This window comes from Salvelinus fontinalis, chromosome 40, assembly GCF_029448725.1.
Source record: "Salvelinus fontinalis isolate EN_2023a chromosome 40, ASM2944872v1, whole genome shotgun sequence".
Lineage (NCBI taxonomy): Eukaryota > Metazoa > Chordata > Actinopteri > Salmoniformes > Salmonidae > Salvelinus > Salvelinus fontinalis.
In genome coordinates this window covers 16,404,416-16,424,044 of record NC_074704.1, presented here as the reverse complement: position 1 = coordinate 16,424,044, position 19,629 = coordinate 16,404,416, and the positions used below count along the sequence as shown (strand labels likewise).

Sequence of the window (19,629 nt, the reverse complement as noted above, 5' to 3'; positions counted from 1 at the left end):
TCTAACCTTAACTCCTCCACAGGTCCACCCAAAGCAGCCGTGTGTGTGTGTGTGTGTGTGTGTGTGTGTGTGTGTGTGTGTGTGTGTGTGTGTGTGTGTGTGTGTGTGTGTGTGTGTGTGTGTGTGTGTGTGTGTGTGTGTGTGTGTGTGAGAAAGTGTGCGTGCCTTGGTTCGGTGCGTTCCGAGGCCGCAGATGTTGCCTCATACATAATACAGCGTGATCAAAGGGGCCTGCCTCACAATGTAATTCCCCGCTGCAGAGGTGCATCTGTTCTGGCGTTGTAACTCACTTGCGGGGCCCCCACGCTGGCGGAACTCACTTCACAAAGTCACACAAGTTCCACGGCGGTGACTCCTCTGCCACGCCTGCCTCCACAACATGCAGCGGGTGGTAGACTCAAAGGTATCCGAGGGACAGGGAAACAGTTGGATGTTGCCATGACGCAGCGGGCAGCCAAGGAACATTGTGTAGCCGGTCTTGGAGACGGCATGTACAAATTGTTTATAGGCTCCGGTTGTTTTGTTTTTGCCCTACACTAGGGACTTGGGACGATATTCCACAGAGTTTTTTCCCCTGAATATGCAGTTCCCCGAAGTTCCTCTTAGAAGTTTCAGAACGCCTATGGGTGTTTGTGTTTGGAGGGGGGAAAGATAAGCTATCTAGATGATGCTAAGGTCATCTGGATGACATGAGGCTGATAAAGATAGACATAACACTGCTGCTGGATCTGTTCGACTTGTCCATGTTGTTACTGACCTCTGTGTTGTATGACATCCACACGCATTTGAACAATCCCGAAACTGTCAAACCCATGACATCATACTCCAGGCGATTCCACACAGTTAGCAACATGCTAACAGACAGCAAACAGTGCGTGAAACATCAGGGGTCTATAGTACCATGTCAAAGTAGACTGGTAAACTACAGGTGTGCTTGGTGAGTAGGTCCATCGCCACAAATTGCAATGAATTTCAAATATACCTCTAGTCATAAAGCAAATAGATTGCGAGGGCTTCTGTAGTTCCGTGCTTCTGTAGTTCCATACTTCTGTAGTTCTCATTCTGCTTCGGGCGGAATGCGATTTATCTGTCTTTTCATTTTCCCTGAAGACTTGGATCGACCCAGATTGTCCTTCTAAATCCCATGCACTTTAAGGGTGTTACAGTTATAAAGAATATTTACAGTGCCACGTTTAGATTGAATAGGATATGATTAAGTAACGAGCTCTAAATAATTAGTCATCACACACTGTTCGTCTGATGTATCTTTTAGTTCTTTTCGCTGACAGTTCAGCTGAGCTTGCTAGTCAGTAGTCAGATCCCCTGAACAAGCTAGGTGGAGGACACATTTGTTTAATGTATTCTCTATCAGGTAGACCGTGAGTTTCCCAAAGACGGAACTACGCCTTTCATGTGTGGCTACAGAGGCTACATATCAAACATTTAATAGCTTCCTTTCTCTGTTCCTTCCGTTTTCTATTTTGAAAAGGATGTGATGGGTGATTTTCGAAAGTATGGAACAAGCGTCTTGTATTACACAAGTGATCATGAAATAAAGGGACACCATTTGAACATGGGAAAGGGCGATACCTAGTCAGTTGTACAAGTGAATGCATTCAACGGAAATACGTCTTCCGCATTTAACCCAACCCCTCAATCAGAGGCTGCCTTAATCGACATCCACGTCATCGGCGCACGGGGAACAGTGGGGTAACTGCCTTGCTCAGGGGCTGTAACTGGGGTAACTGCCTTGCTCAGCTGTACCTAGTCAGCTTGGGGATTTGATTCAGCAACCTTTCGGGGATGTTACAGGCCAAATTGTTGATGACCTGTGGCTTGTAACTCCAATAACAGATCATTTCCTTGGATTTCACATACTGTAGAAGAAACACGGTCTCCTACTGCTGAACATGTAATTCAGGACGAATCATCAAATGTTTTGAAATGCTATGTGAAATGCGATTACGCCTATCTTTAAGATGAATTGTGTGTTGAAACGTGCATTTATTGTAGGCTCTGTATTAAAGTGTATTAATAAGGATTTTTCCTCATGTCTTGCAGGTGATTCTCATGCTGACCAAGCTGTTTGACTTCAACCTGAACAGTGTCACAGAGAGCTCATTGTGGAGGTAAGCACATCATGTAATGACAAAGTAAGTCTTCTGTGTACATTTCTGTGTAAAGTCTTCAGTGACTGCCTTTTATATCGGATTTTAGCAGTAACAAGGTCGTGTTTCATGTTCTGTCTCCTTTGTATACCATAAACATTATAAATACATATAATAAGTATAAGTACATCACTATAAGAGGTTGACAAATCGAAGGCTTACAACAAAATCACCTTGAATATTTAAACGGTGCAACTTGCCCTCTCCTCATTGAGGAGACTTTTCGCCCGAAAAACGTGCACCTGTCTCCAGAACCTTCCAGCCGCCCGACTAGATGTTTAATTCATCCCAAAGCAGGCAGGCATTAGTGTGAATATGAGTCACAGCTACTCACGGACAGCCAATGTGCTCTCCAGTGTTGTCCAAGTGCACTTACTTTGACTGGCCTTGAGTGCAGCTCAAGCGAGTCTCGCTGCACTTTCAGCTCAAGGGGCTCCTCCGCATTACTGAAAACTGAATTCATACATAATCCACTCCCTTGGCTATAGTTGTAATATCTTGTATTTTGTAGGTCGACAGGTTGTGTTCTTGCTACCTTGATATTCGGTGCCCAATAGGTTATTTATACAGTGTGACAGTCTGTGATTCTGTTCAGAGTCACGTACAAGTATGTTTGAGAATTTGCTGAAAATGTAAAGTGTTTGACTGTCCATGGGAAACACCACAGTTAGAGGATTTTAGTTGTTCTTCTGTAGACTCCTTTCAGCGGAACACGTTTTATGACGTCTCGCCTTATTTTACCCCGGTCTTTTGTAAAAAGAGAGACAAATTGAATGCTCTTACAGTTGTTTCACTTGGCCATCATTAAAGTTGATTGAATGCGGTTTTGGCATTTAAGAGAGTTCGGAACAGTAGGCCTGTCAAATCTGTAGAAATCTCAGCGGTGCGGGTCTGCTGAAACATTGCGGCCCACATGTGAGCAAGAGGAAAACAGACCTCAGGACTTTCCAGTGATTTCAGAGGCCTTTCCCACAACTGATCCGTGGGTCACCCCAAGGCCTATCTCCCAACCACAGCAGTGGTAAATGTAGCGTTATATAACTCTCTACGTAAGTCCTAACCACTAACCGTTAGTGGCTTAAGTCGTGGATGGCTCAAACGTGAAAGGGCGTGATACCTCATTACCCTGTTAATGGTGCGTTTAACATCGAGAGAGAGACTGTCCTGGTAGTTTAAGAATGGTAGACAGCCATCAAACCTGGGGCAGAAATGGGAGGGGGGTACAAGCCCAACCTGCTTCTCTCAAAGCGGAGTGGCGAGAGATGAAATACTATCGGAGTGCACCGATGCAATTCATACATTAATTTGGAATACTTAGCAAAGCTGCCATCCGTTGGACGTTTCAAGCTGTTTATTGTTTATGTTGCACCCCGCTAATGCAATTAGTGACCTCTCGCTAACCATCTCCAGATACCCCCCACTCATTGATTGATCAAACTCCAATAGGGAAGACAACAGGGCTAAGGGCTGCTGCTGTCATAGTACAGTAGATATATGGGTGGAAATCTAATTGGCCGTGCACTGGGTGTACTCTAAGTCTCCTCCCAAAATAAAGTTGTCCTTGAAAAGAACCCAACAAGGCAATATCACATTAGTCCGGTATGAATAAAAGAGCTTGAAATTGAAACCTCAACTAAAACAGAGGAGTAGCTAGGTATGTGATGTGAGGAGTAGCTAGGTATATGATGTGAGGAGTAGCTAGGTATATGATGTGAGGAGTAGCTAGGTATATGATGTGAGGAGTAGCTAGGTATATGATGTGAGGAGTAGCTAGGTATATGATGTGAGGAGTAGCTAGGTATATGATGTGAGGAGTAGCTAGGTATATGATGTGAGGAGTAGCTAGGTATATGATGTGAGGAGTAGCTAGGTATATGATGTGAGGAGTAGCTAGGTATGTGATGTGAGGAGTAGCTAGGTATGTGATGTGAGGAGTAGCTAGGTGGGTGATGTGAGGAGTAGCTAGGTATATGATGTGAGGAGTAGCTAGGTATATGATGTGAGGAGTAGCTAGGTATGTGATGTGAGGAGTAGCTAGGTATGTGATGTGAGGAGTAGCTAGGTATGTGATGTGAGGAGTAGCTAGGTATGTGATGTGAGGAGTAGCTAGGTATGTGATGTGAGGAGTAGCTAGGTATGTGATGTGAGGAGTAGCTAGGTATGTGATGTGAGGAGTAGCTAGGTATATGATGTGAGGAGTAGCTAGGTATGTGATGTGAGGAGTAGCTAGGTATGTGATGTGAGGAGTAGCTAGGTATGTGATGTGAGGAGTAGCTAGGTATGTGATGTGAGAAGTAGCTAGGTGTGTGATGTGAGGAGTAGCTAGGTATGTGATGTGAGGAGTAGCTAGGTATGTGATGTGAGGAGTAGCTAGGTATGTGATGTGAGGAGTAGCTAGGTATGTGATGTGAGGAGTAGCTAGGTATGTGATGTGAGAAGTAGCTAGGTGTGTGATGTGAGGAGTAGCTAGGTATGTGATGTGAGGAGTAGCTAGGTATATGATGTGAGGAGTAGCTAGGTATATGATGTGAGGAGTAGCTAGGTATGTGATGTGAGGAGGAGTAGCTAGGTATGTGATGTGAGGAGTAGCTAGGTATGTGATGTGAGGAGTAGCTAGGTATGTGATGTGAGGAGGAGTAGCTAGGTATGTGATGTGAGGAGTAGCTAGGTATGTGATGTGAGGAGTAGCTAGGTATATGATGTGAGGAGTAGCTAGGTATATGATGTGAGGAGTAGCTAGGTATGTGATGTGAGGAGTAGCTAGGTATGTGATGTGAGGAGTAGCTAGGTATGTGATGTGAGGAGGAGTAGCTAGGTGTATGATGTGAGGAGTAGCTAGGTATATGATGTGAGGAGTAGCTAGGTATATGATGTGAGGAGTAGCTAGGTATATGATGTGAGGAGTAGCTAGGTATGTGATGTGAGGAGTAGCTAGGCATATGATGTGAGGAGTAGCTAGGTATGTGATGTGAGGAGTAGCTAGGTATATGATGTGAGGAGTAGCTAGGTATGTGATGTGAGGAGTAGCTAGGTATATGATGTGAGGAGTAGCTAGGTATGTGATGTGAGGAGGAGTAGCTAGGTATGTGATGTGAGGAGTAGCTAGGTATATGATGTGAGGAGTAGCTAGGTATATGATGTGAGGAGTAGCTAGGTATGTGATGTGAGGAGTAGCTAGGTATATGATGTGAGGAGTAGCTAGGTATGTGATGTGAGGAGTAGCTAGGTATGTGATGTGAGGAGTAGCTAGGTATATGATGTGAGGAGTAGCTAGGTATATGATGTGAGGAGTAGCTAGGTATGTGGTGTGAGGAGTAGCTAGGTATGTGATGTGAGGAGTAGCTAGGTATGTGATGTGAGGAGTAGCTAGGTATGTGATGTGAGGAGTAGCTAGGTATGTGATGTGAGGAGTAGCTAAGTATATGATGTGAGGAGTAGCTAGGTATATGATGTGAGGAGTAGCTAGGTATATGATGTGAGGAGTAGCTAGGTACGTGATGTGAGGAGTAGCTAGGTACGTGATGTGAGGAGTAGCTAGGTATGTGATGTGAGGAGTAGCTAGGTATGTGATGTGAGGAGTAGCTAGGTACGTGATGTGAGGAGTAGCTAGGTACGTGGTGTGAGGAGTAGCTAGGTACGTGATGTGAGGAGTAGCTAGGTACGTGATGTGAGGAGTAGCTAGGTATATGATGTGAGGAGTAGCTAGGTACGTGATGTGAGGAGTAGCTAGGTACGTGATGTGAGGAGTAGCTAGGTACGTGGTGTGAGGAGTAGCTAGGTACGTGATGTGAGGAGTAGCTAGGTATGTGATGTGAGGAGTAGCTAGGTATGTGATGTGAGGAGTAGCTAGGTACGTGATGTGAGGAGTAGCTAGGTACGTGGTGTGAGGAGTAGCTAGGTACGTGATGTGAGGAGTAGCTAGGTATGTGATGTGAGGAGTAGCTAGGTATGTGATGTGAGGAGTTTCTAGGTATGTGGTGTGAGGAGTAGCTAGGTATATGATGTGAGGAGTAGCTAGGTATGTGGTGTGAGGAGTAGCTAGGTATGTGATGTGAGGAGTAGCTAGGTATGTGATGTGAGGAGTAGCTAGGTACGTGATGTGAGGAGTAGCTAGGTATATGATGTGAGGAGTAGCTAGGTATGTGATGTGAGGAGTAGCTAGGTATGTGATGTGAGGAGTAGCTAGGTATGTGATGTGAGGAGTAGCTAGGTATATGATGTGAGGAGTAGCTAGGTATGTGATGTGAGGAGTAGCTAGGTATGTGGTGTGAGGAGTAGCTAGGTATGTGATGTGAGGAGTAGCTAGGTATGTGATGTGAGGAGTAGCTAGGTATGTGATGTGAGGAGTAGCTAGGTATGTGATGTGAGGAGTTGCTAGGTATGTGGTGTGAGGAGTAGCTATGTATATGATGTGAGGAGTAGCTAGGTATGTGGTGTGAGGAGTAGCTAGGTATGTGATGTGAGGAGTAGCTAGGTATGTGATGTGAGGAGTAGCTAGGTACGTGATGTGAGGAGTAGCTAGGTACGTGATGTGAGGAGTAGCTAGGTACGTGATGTGAGGAGTAGCTAGGTATGTGATGTGAGGAGTAGCTAGGTATATGATGTGAGGAGTAGCTAGGTATGTGATGTGAGGAGTAGCTAGGTATGTGGTGTGAGGAGTAGCTAGGTATGTGATGTGAGGAGTAGCTAGGTATGTGATGTGAGGAGTAGCTAGGTATGTGATGTGAGGAGTAGCTAGGTATATGATGTGAGGAGTAGCTAGGTATATGATGTGAGGAGTAGCTAGGTATGTGATGTGAGGAGTAGCTAGGTATGTGATGTGAGGAGTAGCTGGGTATATGATGTGAGGAGTAGCTAGGTATGTGATGTGAGGAGTAGCTAGGTATGTGGTGTGAGGAGTAGCTAGGTATGTGATGTGAGGAGTAGCTAGGTATGTGATGTGAGGAGTAGCTAGGTATGTGGTGTGAGGAGTAGCTAGGTATGTGATGTGAGGAGTAGCTAGGTATATGATGTGAGGAGTAGCTAGGTATGTGATGTGAGGAGTAGCTAGGTATGTGATGTGAGGAGTAGCTAGGTATATGATGTGAGGAGTAGCTAGGTATGTGATGTGAGGAGTAGCTAGGTATGTGGTGTGAGGAGTAGCTAGGTATGTGATGTGAGGAGTAGCTAGGTATGTGATGTGAGGAGTAGCTAGGTATATGATGTGAGGAGTAGCTAGGTATATGATGTGAGGAGTAGCTAGGTATATGATGTGAGGAGTAGCTAGGTATATGATGTGAGGAGTAGCTAGGTATGTGATGTGAGGAGTAGCTAGGTATGTGATGTGAGGAGTAGCTAGGTATATGATGTGAGGAGTAGCTAGGTATGTGATGTGAGGAGTAGCTAGGTATGTGGTGTGAGGAGTAGCTAGGTATGTGATGCGAGGAGTAGCTAGGTATGTGATGCGAGGAGTAGCTAGGTACGTGATGCGAGGAGTAGCTAGGTACGTGATGCGAGGAGTAGCTAGGTACGTGATGTGAGGAGTAGCTAGGTATGTGATGTGAGGAGTAGCTAGGTATATGATGTGAGGAGTAGCTAGGTATGTGATGTGAGGAGTAGCTAGGTATGTGATGTGAGGAGTAGCTAGGTATGTGGTGTGAGGAGTAGCTAGGTATGTGGTGTGAGGAGTAGCTAGGTATGTGATGTGAGGAGTAGCTAGGTATGTGATGTGAGGAGTAGCTAGGTATGTGATGTGAGGAGTAGCTAGGTATGTGATGTGAGGAGTAGCTAGGTATGTGATGTGAGGAGTAGCTAGGTATGTGATGTGAGGAGTAGCTAGGTATGTGATGTGAGGAGTAGCTAGGTATGTGATGTGAGGAGTAGCTAGGTATGTGGTGTGAGGAGTAGCTAGGTATGTGATGTGAGGAGTAGCTAGGTATGTGATGTGAGGAGTAGCTAGGTATGTGGTGTGAGGAGTAGCTAGGTATGTGGTGTGAGGAGTAGCTAGGTATGTGGTGTGAGGAGTAGCTAGGTATGTGATGTGAGGAGTAGCTAGGTATGTGGTGTGAGGAGTAGCTAGGTATGTGGTGTGAGGAGTAGCTAGGTATGTGATGTGAGGAGTAGCTAGGTATGTGATGTGAGGAGTAGCTAGGTATATGATGTGAGGAGTAGCTAGGTATGTGATGTGAGGAGTAGCTAGGTATATGATGTGAGGAGTAGCTAGGTATGTGATGTGAGGAGTAGCTAGGTATATGATGTGAGGAGTAGCTAGGTATGTGATGTGAGGAGTAGCTAGGTATATGATGTGAGGAGTAGCTAGGTATGTGATGTGAGGAGTAGCTAGGTATATGATGTGAGGAGTAGCTAGGTATGTGATGTGAGGAGTAGCTAGGTATGTGATGTGAGGAGTAGCTAGGTATGTGGTGTGAGGAGTAGCTAGGTATATGATGTGAGGAGTAGCTAGGTATGTGATGTGAGGAGTAGCTAGGTATGTGATGTGAGGAGTAGCTGGGTATATGGAATAACTCCATCACCTGTAACACAATCCCCAGTGATCCAATTTCACAGTGAACCAGATCACCGTTATCAGACTCGCTTTACATTTTTATTCATTTAGCCGACGCTGGTACAGTATCCAGAGCAACTTACAGGAGCAATTAGGGTTAAGTGCCTTGCTCAAGGGCACATCGGACGATTTTTCACCTAGTCGGCACTGGGATTATTAACCGATTCTTAACCGCCAGGCTACCTCCCACCCTGTTATTCTTGTCTCTATATAATGTTTCATTAACTCGACCATGTTCCATCCAACACATGAACAATCCAGAGAATTGGCTGGCTGAAACCAGAGGTCATATGGAGAAGATAACAGCAGAAGGACAGGGGTAGAGCCACCATTTCACAAGCTCATAACCAGCACTGCCTTTTCCGCAATCATTGTCCTTGAGCAACCAATGGGGGGAGGGGGGGGGGGGGGGTCGATTGTATTGGTTTCATTGGTTCATGTCGAGAGTCTGCTGCACCACTAACAGTAAGTCATTTGCCCTTAAATCACAGCAGGCGTATGATGGGGTTCTATGAGGAGCAGATCAATAGCCAGATGATGTCATTGTCCTGTGGTCCAAAGTGTCAATGGATCCACCCGTTTATAGATGTTACCACTGGTATTCAGGAGTTCACCGAGAGATGCCCGTATTTAATCGACATGGAATCCATCCCATAATACATCTGGGAAGGGAAAATGAAAGTCACCAGGCTGAGTCACACGGCTGGGCTATTTGTGTGTTTCTGTGTGTTGTTTGTCAACTTCACTACAACAACAAAAAACGACTTCAAAATTGTAACGGTTCCATTTCAATAGAGTTTCCAAAATCAGGATTTCACATTTCTTTAAGCACAGGATGAATGAAAACCCTCTATCGAAGTCTGTGATTGCTGTGTTAGTAGTAGTAACAAGCATTGTAGGGTGATGCATGCATGGTGTATTTTATGGAGCTTTGCCTGCTTTGAACGTGTGTGTGTTAGTTGTGTGTGTGTGTTTATGTGTGTGTATTTAGCTGAACATGAAATAGCTCCTTGATTGAGCCTCGCTTCTCTATAAATAAAATGAACCTGGCAGGGGAGATAAGTTGTTCAAACTTCGAGACGTTCTGGAATGTTACATCTCAGACGGAACACAAATTTCACATTAGTACTCTGACCATCGCTTAAATATTTCAGCACAATCCCCTTTCATCCACCGTTAGCTTTGACTCAACTGTTGGGATCCATATTGGGTGGTAGTTTTTTTTTATGCAGACAGATATGGTGATACTTTGAAACCACAGAGTTGTGCTACCTAGACACGACCTCCAAAAAACTTCACACATTATTTTGCCTTTTCAGTATTCTTTCCAAAATCCAAACACTCAAACATTGCTGTTGATTCCTATAAAAAAAGGAAGCTTTGTGTGAATGACAATGCAGGAGGCCATGTGAAAACTTTACATAAAGCTAGTCTAACTCATGGATCAATCGCTTCGTCTTTGACCAGCTATAAAACAGTCCACTTGAGACTATGCAGCCAGTCTTTCAACTTTACGTGAAGTGTTGCACTTCGTTGTGCCTTTTTCTCCTAACAGTTTGGCCTGAAGGAGTAAATGACATGATTTGACTTCAAAAATCTTGTTCTGGACCATAACAGAGCAACTATTCCAGAGAAATTGCTATTGTTCCTGGTGATGCTGTTTTGAATGCTGTGCCGTTTTAAAAGAAGAGATGGGCATTGGTCAGATAGTTGGAGACATAACGTATTTCAATGAATGTTGAAGTAGTTTTTTTAGACAGCCACATATAGCAGAATGTGAGGTATGGAATTTTGCCAATTTAGAGATTGGACATCTGTTTCAAACTGGTAGGAGACTTTATGTGTCAACAGGTGTCACAATTTCAAAAAAATAACTATTCTACTGAGCTAACAAGTGGCTAGCAAGCACATCATTTACTGTGGAACTATTTAACTGACATTAAAATGGACAGTCATACAGATGTAGGATGTTCATTTCACCAGTTTCTCACAGCAGGAAAATCATCCTGCAGCAACAGAATATACACAATATACAAACTTTAGAAGCATTTTTAAACCTCGATTACACTACCAGTTTGCATTTCCTGCAACAACATGGTGATCAAACGAAGATCCTACGTCTGTATGATTAATATGAATATAATAATATGAATATGAATATGAATTAATATTAATATTAAATGAAAATAATATGAAAATGGTTAACCAAATATGTAGAGCCCCCTATTCTAACAATACTTTACATGTACTGATATATGGTGTGCTTAGGCTTATACAAAACATAAAGGTCAAACTTCCCACTTGAACCACTACACCCTGGCTAGGTTATGGTTGATTATCCCTTGTAATCTGAGTGTGTCGCCGTAGAACAGCGAACCACAAGGAGGCGGGACTTAATTGTGCATGCTTTTTTTTTCTTCTCCCACTAAACATTCTCCATGGGATTTTTAATTACAACAAGTAATTCGTCAAGTCTTCATCAAACACTCTGATTAAATTCCAGGTCAACCGACTACGGGACCACTTACCAGAAGCTCAATGAGAAAGTGGGGGCGAAAACAATCCTCAGCTACTTGTACGTCAGTCCCAACAACAAGAGAAAGGTAAGGTGCATTTATGTGTTTTGAGGTGTATTTAGTGTTTTTATTTTGTCATAACTATGAGAACATTCTAGTTCTCTGTCTGCTTTCCGTCTGCTTTCTAAATGTCTCTCTGTGTGTTTTTTTCTTCTTACACTGTAAATGCTGACAAATGTCCGAACTCGTATAAAACAGTCCACTTGACTCAAATTCGAACGATCTATCAGTATAACTTTTAAGTCATTTTTGTAGTAGAAAAAGTTGATCTGCACATTGCGGCTCAGTTCGATACACTTACGAAGGCATGGCAATGGACTTGCAATGCTGATGCCAACTGCCAATATATAACGAGCAGAAACATTTGTTTGTTTGGTGCCTCGGTCATCTTCAACAACATCCGCCACATCCATTAAGCCGTGCTAATCTCCACCCAGAGAGTTAGCAGTGCTCTTCTGAAAAAATACTCCTAATCGTTAATATTTATACCGACCCTATCATTTCTCTCTCTTTCCGGAACGAATGAATTATAGACCAGACAAAGGAAAAAAAGGAAGGAAGAATTCCAGTGTTTTAATCAAAGGATAGACATGCTCTTCATATTTGCGACCGTTTGCTCCCCCCCCCCCCCCCCGAACCCCTGCACCCCTAACCCCATCCAACCCCTTCTCCCACAACCCTTAAGATGAGCCATCCTGACAATTTGAATCATTAGTCCCATCTCCCTTCATCCTTCCTTTCTCACATTCCTCCCTTTTAAGAAGACTCTAATCAGAACAGGTCATTTTCTCCTAGTTAATTCTTGTCTAATAATGAAGATGAAAGGCGCCCCCCCCAACCTCCACTCCGCCTCTCCTCACCCCCGTGTACAGTCCAATGAGAAAGCTTCTGTCACAGACCAGGAAAGAGGTGTCAAGCTAATGGTGAGAGGACGGGAAAAATATCAGTGGGATTTATCATTGCTGTGGACTGTCATGTGGAATGTTAGCCTGTTTTGTTTGGAACATGAACACTTTGTATTACAAGAGGTAGGAGGTAAGCCTAGATAATTGTGCAAAATCAAAAAACATCAAAGACCAGGAAAATGTTGTCAAGGTAACAGATGTTGATAGTGAGACATGCAGGGAATACAGTATAGTGAGCATTAAATATAGTGTGAACTGTTAGCCTGTGGAATAGTGTGGACTGTTAGCCTGTGGAATGATAGCCTGCACTGTTTTTAAATGTTTTATTGACAAGAAGTGGAAGGTACAGGCCTTGATGTTGCTACAAAATAAAAACTAACAAACTACTAAGAGTCAAACAGCCTGTAATCATACAAAGACCTTACTGGGTCGTACCTAGTAATTCAACCTGCCTCTGCAGCAAACCTTCTAGCTTATACACTGAGTTTACAAAACATTAGGAACACTTTTCGTAATATTGATTTGCCCTCAGGGCAGACTCAATTCGTCGGGGAAATGGACTCTACAAGGTGTTGAAAGTGTTCAAAAGGGATGCTCATAATCTTTTGTACACTCAGTGTATGTCTCTCTGAACAAAACACAGACAGCTAGCGGGTTTCTAAAATGGCAACAGCATACTACTGCAGAGCCACCCCTTTAACACAGAACTCAGGTGATATGACGTGTAAAAACGAGTAACTGGGTGCTAATGACACACGCACGCACGCACGCACGCACGCACGCACGCACACACACACACACACACACACACACACACACACACACACACACACACACACACACACACACACACACACACACACACACACACACACACACACACACACACACACACACACACACACAGAGCCTGCTGTGGGAAGAGGGACCCAGGTTACCTTTGTCATCATCACTCTGGCTAGCTGTCACCCACGCTGTTAGGGTAAGTCAACCTTCTGTTGCTGCAGGGGATGGTAGAGTAGAGAGGAGTGGAGGAGAGAGATGCATGGGGTCACTGGTGTACAAGGACCTGTGGAGACCAGTCAGAAACAATGGATCACTATTTTATCACTCAGATCAGAACGCTGCATGCATTCTGACTCATTCTGAGTATGAGAACGCTTATAAGGGAAACCTTGCGAAGGCAAATAACCGTACTATCAGTCGTTTCTAGTTTTATTAGTTGTATGTATGGGATACGCATGGTATACATCGTTCAACAAAACGCTTACTGGCAGGTTCCTTCTGGACAGTGCAACCACAATACAACTTAATAAAAGATAATAATAGAAACATAAAGTTAATGGTTCAGTAGAATAGAATAAACATTTTAGCGTAAGTATAATACAGGAAGGCACAATTTATAGTCCAATATTTACACGTGTTTTGGGGAAGGGGGGTGGATGGGGGGGCAGTGCAGCCGTTGTGATGTGTGTGTAGCATGAATGTATATATGTGTGTTTGTCTGTGTTGGTGTGTGCTAAGGTGCAGAGAATCAGAGCAGGTGGTCAGTCCAGTTGAAGAGTAACCACAAGCAAATAGCAGATAAACAGGTTTTAGTACAGAGAAATGTGTGAGAGAAATAACGCGTAATGACGGTAAATATCGACAACCCCTCTGACATGCTTGCAGATCATTTTCTTGTACAAATGTTTGGTAGGGCAGCTAATGCTTCCGGAAAATGAAAGGAATTTGAGGGGAGGATGATTGAGCGACGGACAGATTCAGACAAACAACCTCTCTGGTTCCCTCTCAGAAGCAGTGATTTTTTTGGGGAAGTAATAGCTGTGCTTTCCGTGAAAATTGCATAACAAGCTCCATTTTGGTGGCTTCTGGTACATTCTAATGGCTTGATTCCATCCAAAATGCACCTCTAAATTATAGAATATTTTTAATGACTTTTCCTCGCATTTTGGTCAAATTGTGGTATTAAGTAGAAAGACATTACTTCACAATAAAATGACTGAAAATTATTGAAATGCAGTGTTAGTAGTTTTAGGAATCGTCTAGGCCTTGTCCTGATCACAACTCTTTTCTAAGTAAGAAAACATTTTTAACATTAAACCTGTCTTCTCTTGAGATTCAAGTCACATTTACAGTCTTACTTCAACAGGTATGATTGAAGAATGAAGCAGGTGTTAAACATGGACTTTGCTAAACAGAAAGCAGCAGTTGTCTGTTATCTTTAATTAAATCAGTAGGCCTATAATCTATGTCTTTAATACTAGCATATAAGTATCATTATCAATCTGTTTTATTTGATCATATTTTGGACCTGAACGCTCTCTCCACTTCCTATTGTTCCTGCAGTGAGAATTCAACATCTTCATTGAATATTTTCATCATTTATCTGCAGATAATCGCTAAAAAGCAGGAGTAGCCTACCAGTACGCAAATTAGGGAGTCAAAACACACATCTCTCTTATAGAGGAGATTCGGTTCCATTAACCTAACAGATCCATTCAAAAAGAGCCGTTAGTTCGGGAACAACCCATCACTAGGCTACACTGACGAGCCACTTTAGCGGTCACTGGCAAGTCTTTTCATGGGCTTCGAAATCCTCAGAAAAAACAAAACAAGATCTTTGGTTTACATGTCCCGATGCTGTACCATGGACATAACTACATTGTATGATTTATGAATAGCAAAGGGATATAGGAGATTGACTTTATTCAGTCGTTTCGACACTTTTTGTAAACTAGTCAACACTTGCCGTTTGGTAATCAATCAATCCATGGCTGTACAGGCCGATAAAACATGCGAAAGACTGACAGGTGTCTGTACTATCAATAGATCAATAGATTCATTTTCACAATAGATTCAAATTCATTTTAGCGGCAGAAGGCTACATGGACTTTTCTGACTATCTAATTGAACATTTTAAGTGGAAAAAGTAGCCGGCTTACAATGAGTCTGTTATCGGCTATTCAGCCGACGGCCGGCGCTTATGGAAAACACTGATGAATGCTTTTTCTCATGCACATATTGACTAAAGCAGCAGTCAGCGGCACAAATGTTTCAGATGAGGGCCTTATTTATTTCTGTCTGTGTGTGTGTGTGTGTGTGTGTGTGTTGTGCTGCAAAACAAAGACAGCCTCTGTGCAGCTCAGACGTCATCATATAAACCACATAATAACACACATTTCCTGTTGCTGCAGGATTATTTTCATGCTGTAGCACACTGGTTCAAATCCTTAAGTGTCTATTGACCCACCCATGAGTCAATCTAAGTAACATAATACAAAAATCCCCATTTTTAAAATCTGTCAGTTTAAGATAGAGATGTTGGCTGCGTCTTGAAGGTGATCGAGCTACAGCGGTAATTGTCAGACCATGAGACATCCCCAAAAATCGGTCTTCTCACGAAAACGTCTATGGCATCTGAACGGTTTGACCTACGACCTCTGGAAAGGGGAGACTCTCACGAACACAGATGGGGTTCTTCGTTTTGCACTACGACCCCCACAAGTGTCACGGGACTCATCTGAAGGTAACCCATATAAATTAGTGGAAGTATGGAGGTAGTTTTGTGCCAAAAAACATAAGGGGTTATTAAGTATGTGTCCAAAAAAACAACAATATTTCCTGAGCTTTCTTAATGTACCTAGATATAGGACAGCCTTGAATGTAAGATAACACTCCAAGGTTACGACATATGTGATCATGTAATATGCATACTAAACTCATTAACTGCAAACATCTGTCTTAAGAGCTATAGTGGATGATTAGCTAGCTGCAACACATGGTGTGATAACTTCTGTATGCAGGATACATCCCATATACAGGAACACTCCAAAAGCAAAACAGGGACATGGAACTCCCATGGGAGCCAGCTAGCACGAGTATGTAAGTTTAGCGTGCTAGCAACTGGAACTGCCATGGGACCCAACTGGCTCTAGCATGATAGTTTAGCGTGCTAGCAACTGGAACTGCCATGGGACCCAACTGGCTCTAGCATGATAGTTTAGCGTGCTAGCAACTGGAACTGCCATGGGACCCAACTGGCTCTAGCATGATAGTTTAGCGTGCTAGCACGGCGCAATTGACCTGTTCCTCACCATCCTTCAGCTGGTGGAGGTAAATGCTAGCACGGGAGTGGTTACTCATCTCACTGTTCTTCATGGGAGACAATACAGGTGTGATCTGAGTCAAGGCGAGTTAGCCATGCTCTGGCTGAAGGAAGAGAGTAGCTGTGCATGTGGTGGTAAATGTGATGCAAGTGAACAACCTAACGGTGGAAAAAAATATAGAACATCTGTCAGCCCTAAGGCACAATCTACAAATGAGAGCCAGGCAAGAACACTAAGGCCCATGAGCAGGCTGGGAGGGAGGGAGGGAGGGAGGGAGGGAGGGAGAAGCCAATGGAGAGAGAACCCCTTGGAGTGCTTCCTCAATCTCACACAGATCACATCTCATGACGCCACATGCGATTCATCTTACATTCCATTATGATTTATTAATGTTCCACGTATCGTGATTGTTTGAGACAAAGCAAAATCATGGTTGTGGCAAAACGGCGTGCTTCCTTGCCCTTCAAGTAGACCTACCTCAAACTTTGTTGCGTGCCTTTCCTTGTATGACCTCATTATTATGTGATGCAGTGTAGAGGGTCTGCACTCACAAAATATCATTTACATATTTCTTTCATTCTAGAGGCAACAAGTGCAACGCAAACAGTATTATCATGAATATGCTTAATATTATGCATCAATCCCCCACTAGCTCCGACTAGCTTGTTGTACACATCACTCCACTATGTCTTCCAATTTGTTTTTGTGTGTGTGTGTTGGGTGATAGGGGCTAGGATGGGAGTCATAAAGGCCCAATTACCGTCAGTGTGAAGATGCAATGTTAGTGTTGGTGAGGTCCGGGCCGGGTTGCAGTGGAAATGTCAAGGTGATAGTCAATTAGTCTAGACTTCAAATGCCTGGGCTCAAGAGACAGTACTTGTGTTTAATAAGGAGAGTTCAAAGTGTTGCAGCACCTGGTTGGCTGGTGGACTCCACCAGGGAGGGGAAAGAAAGAGAAGGGCTCATTATGTAGTCCAGAATAGAGAGCTGTAATACTGTATGCAAATACAAGACAACGTTTTAAGGGAGTGATCAAATACGGGTGAAATGAAGAGGTGAACTAATGACGAGGTAATAATGATCCAGCCAAATCCAAGAAGGTGATCCATGCACCATTTGCCACAGTGTGTTCTCACTTGTTCAATGTCCCTCGTTCACTTCCTCCCGCTTGGCCCCCCTTTCATTTTGGTGAGACCTTTACCCGAGCTTCCCAAGTCTCCCGGCTGACATTTTATTACCCTCTTATGAAGACTTCACTTCTTTTCCCATGCCAGACCTTGTCCCTGCTTGGCTGCCCTTTTGCCCGTAGCCTCAATTAGGCATCTACTCGGTCTCCCATCCAAAGCAAGACCTGGATTGTGTTCGAAAACGGACTGAAAAAGAGGAAGAGACTACCTGGACGTGTCCACTAAAAAATGCTCATTTTAGTTTTCCTTTGTAAAACATTTTAAAAGCTGCCCTAAACGAACATAACCCTGTAGTTAAACCCATTCAATCCCTTTCTATTGCTGTCATGTTCTCTGTAAACAGGATATGCCCTGGGTTCAAAGCAGCAACCGCTAAATAACTCCTTAGGTAGATCTTTAGTAAGCGCTTGGACAGTACATTGTATTAGCAGATGAAGAAAGTGAAGTCCATTAGGCAGAAATGATCTCTCCAAGGCACTGCAGGGCTTTTCATTAAAGATGTATTATCTTTCCTAGGTCTTAGTGAGTGTGTTACACTGAGATTTCTTACAAAGGAAAGAGGAGGCCATTTTTATTAATTCCAGACAGGCATACAGAGGAAATGAAGCAATTCTGTCAGTAATTAAAATGCACTGTGGACAATTATCTCAGTTGTAATAGCATTATTAAGATACATTCGTAAGACATTATTAATATAGAATGTCCGTGTGAATATTGGAACATTTCACTCACAGTAGGCTAACTTTAGTATCTAATGGTCTGTCCACTGTCTAAGAGCGTAATTAAGATAGATGTACATTCAGATTTACTGTAGTTCAAGAGCAGTATGTCTTATAAGATTTACGCAATATGATCTTGCTGCCTTTTCTCCTGTCAAGTTGGACGGTTTCTATTCATGATTTTCCTCATGAAAAACCCATACACTCCCTATCCATCAAACTCTAACTTATTTGCTGGGGAGGTTTCTTCTCTTTTTGGACACATTTTGGAGTCGCCCTAACTCAAAATATAAATTGGACTATCCGACCAGCTGATGCAGAAAGAACTCTGTCGAATGGCCAAATTGCTAAGTTTAAACAGAGGAAGTTATTTTAAAACTCTGGTCCACGGAGGTACTGCAGGGGGTCTGTGAAAATATATATTTTTTATTCAATTTAATTTGATGAATATTGCTTGCAACAACAGAATAAACACATTTAAAATGACATACCTACAGTAGAACATAGGATATTATCTTATTTCTAATGATGTCAACTTTATTTCTCAACTCCTAATATTGAGCAAGTTACACTCATTGGAGCCAATTACACTCATTTGACATAGGCTTTGAAAAGCACCTGCGTTATAGGCTACCAGTGCAGCAAGTGGCGCTGGCTGCTGGTAAGCTTTCTTAACTCGGACATACAGTTTCACCAACACATAGCAAACCTTTGTTTAACCACCTGAACAGCTGCTCTTAGCCACTGGTGCAGCGGACACTCCCGCGGAGGGGGGGGGGGCTCAAGCTCTGGGGGCTGATCAGCTCGTCCAGCTCACACCTATGTCTACATTTTATTCATGTTTTTAAGAAATTATTTTGACAGTAACCCTCCTTTTTAATTTCCACATCTAGCAAGTGAAGTGTTTATTGTCCAATCTACATGGTAGTAGGTTAGCCAGACAGACTATATAGTTGTCATGCATCTAATTAGCCTATTACCGAGCAGTGCCGGCGGCAGCCCGCCTCGGCCTCCTCACCTATTTGGCTATCAAAAGTTCAAAAAAGTTAGGTGAATCAGGTCGGACTCGGATGGAGAGTGAGTGCATTGTTGAAGATGAATGAACAAAAGGCAAGACCAAGTGGTCCACAAAAACACAGCAAAAAAAGCTTGATCTGACCAACCTCATGCCAAGTAACCACCTTGTCCTCGACTGACGAAACATCAGGTGGAAGCTACTAGGCCTAGTTATGCAGCAGCTAGCACTAGCAGCCTGCCAGTCCAGACTGAGACCTCAGTGCCCGGGCCCTGCTATATGAGTGGACTTATAGCAGGGCCCTCCTTTTCTTCCTCCCCTTGCGAATAGTGACAGTTCCTTTAGTGAGAGTGTCGAGCCTCCACCTCCTCCTCTCCCAGAAAACCAAGCTGACGGTAAGCCTACG

At 43.3% G+C, this 19,629-nt stretch overlaps 1 protein-coding gene across 3 annotated transcripts in view; it reads left to right on the top strand.

Moving 5' to 3' along the window:
- LOC129839784 (VPS10 domain-containing receptor SorCS1-like) overlaps positions 1–19,629 on the top strand; it is a 178,275-nt gene that overhangs the window by 87,587 nt on the left and 71,059 nt on the right. For all 3 annotated transcript variants that reach the window (XM_055907422.1, XM_055907423.1, XM_055907424.1), the window contains exons 2-3: positions 2,062–2,129; positions 11,216–11,315. In XM_055907422.1, the coding sequence (XP_055763397.1) occupies positions 2,062–2,129; positions 11,216–11,315 (168 nt within the window). The remainder of the gene's footprint in view (positions 1–2,061; positions 2,130–11,215; positions 11,316–19,629) is intronic.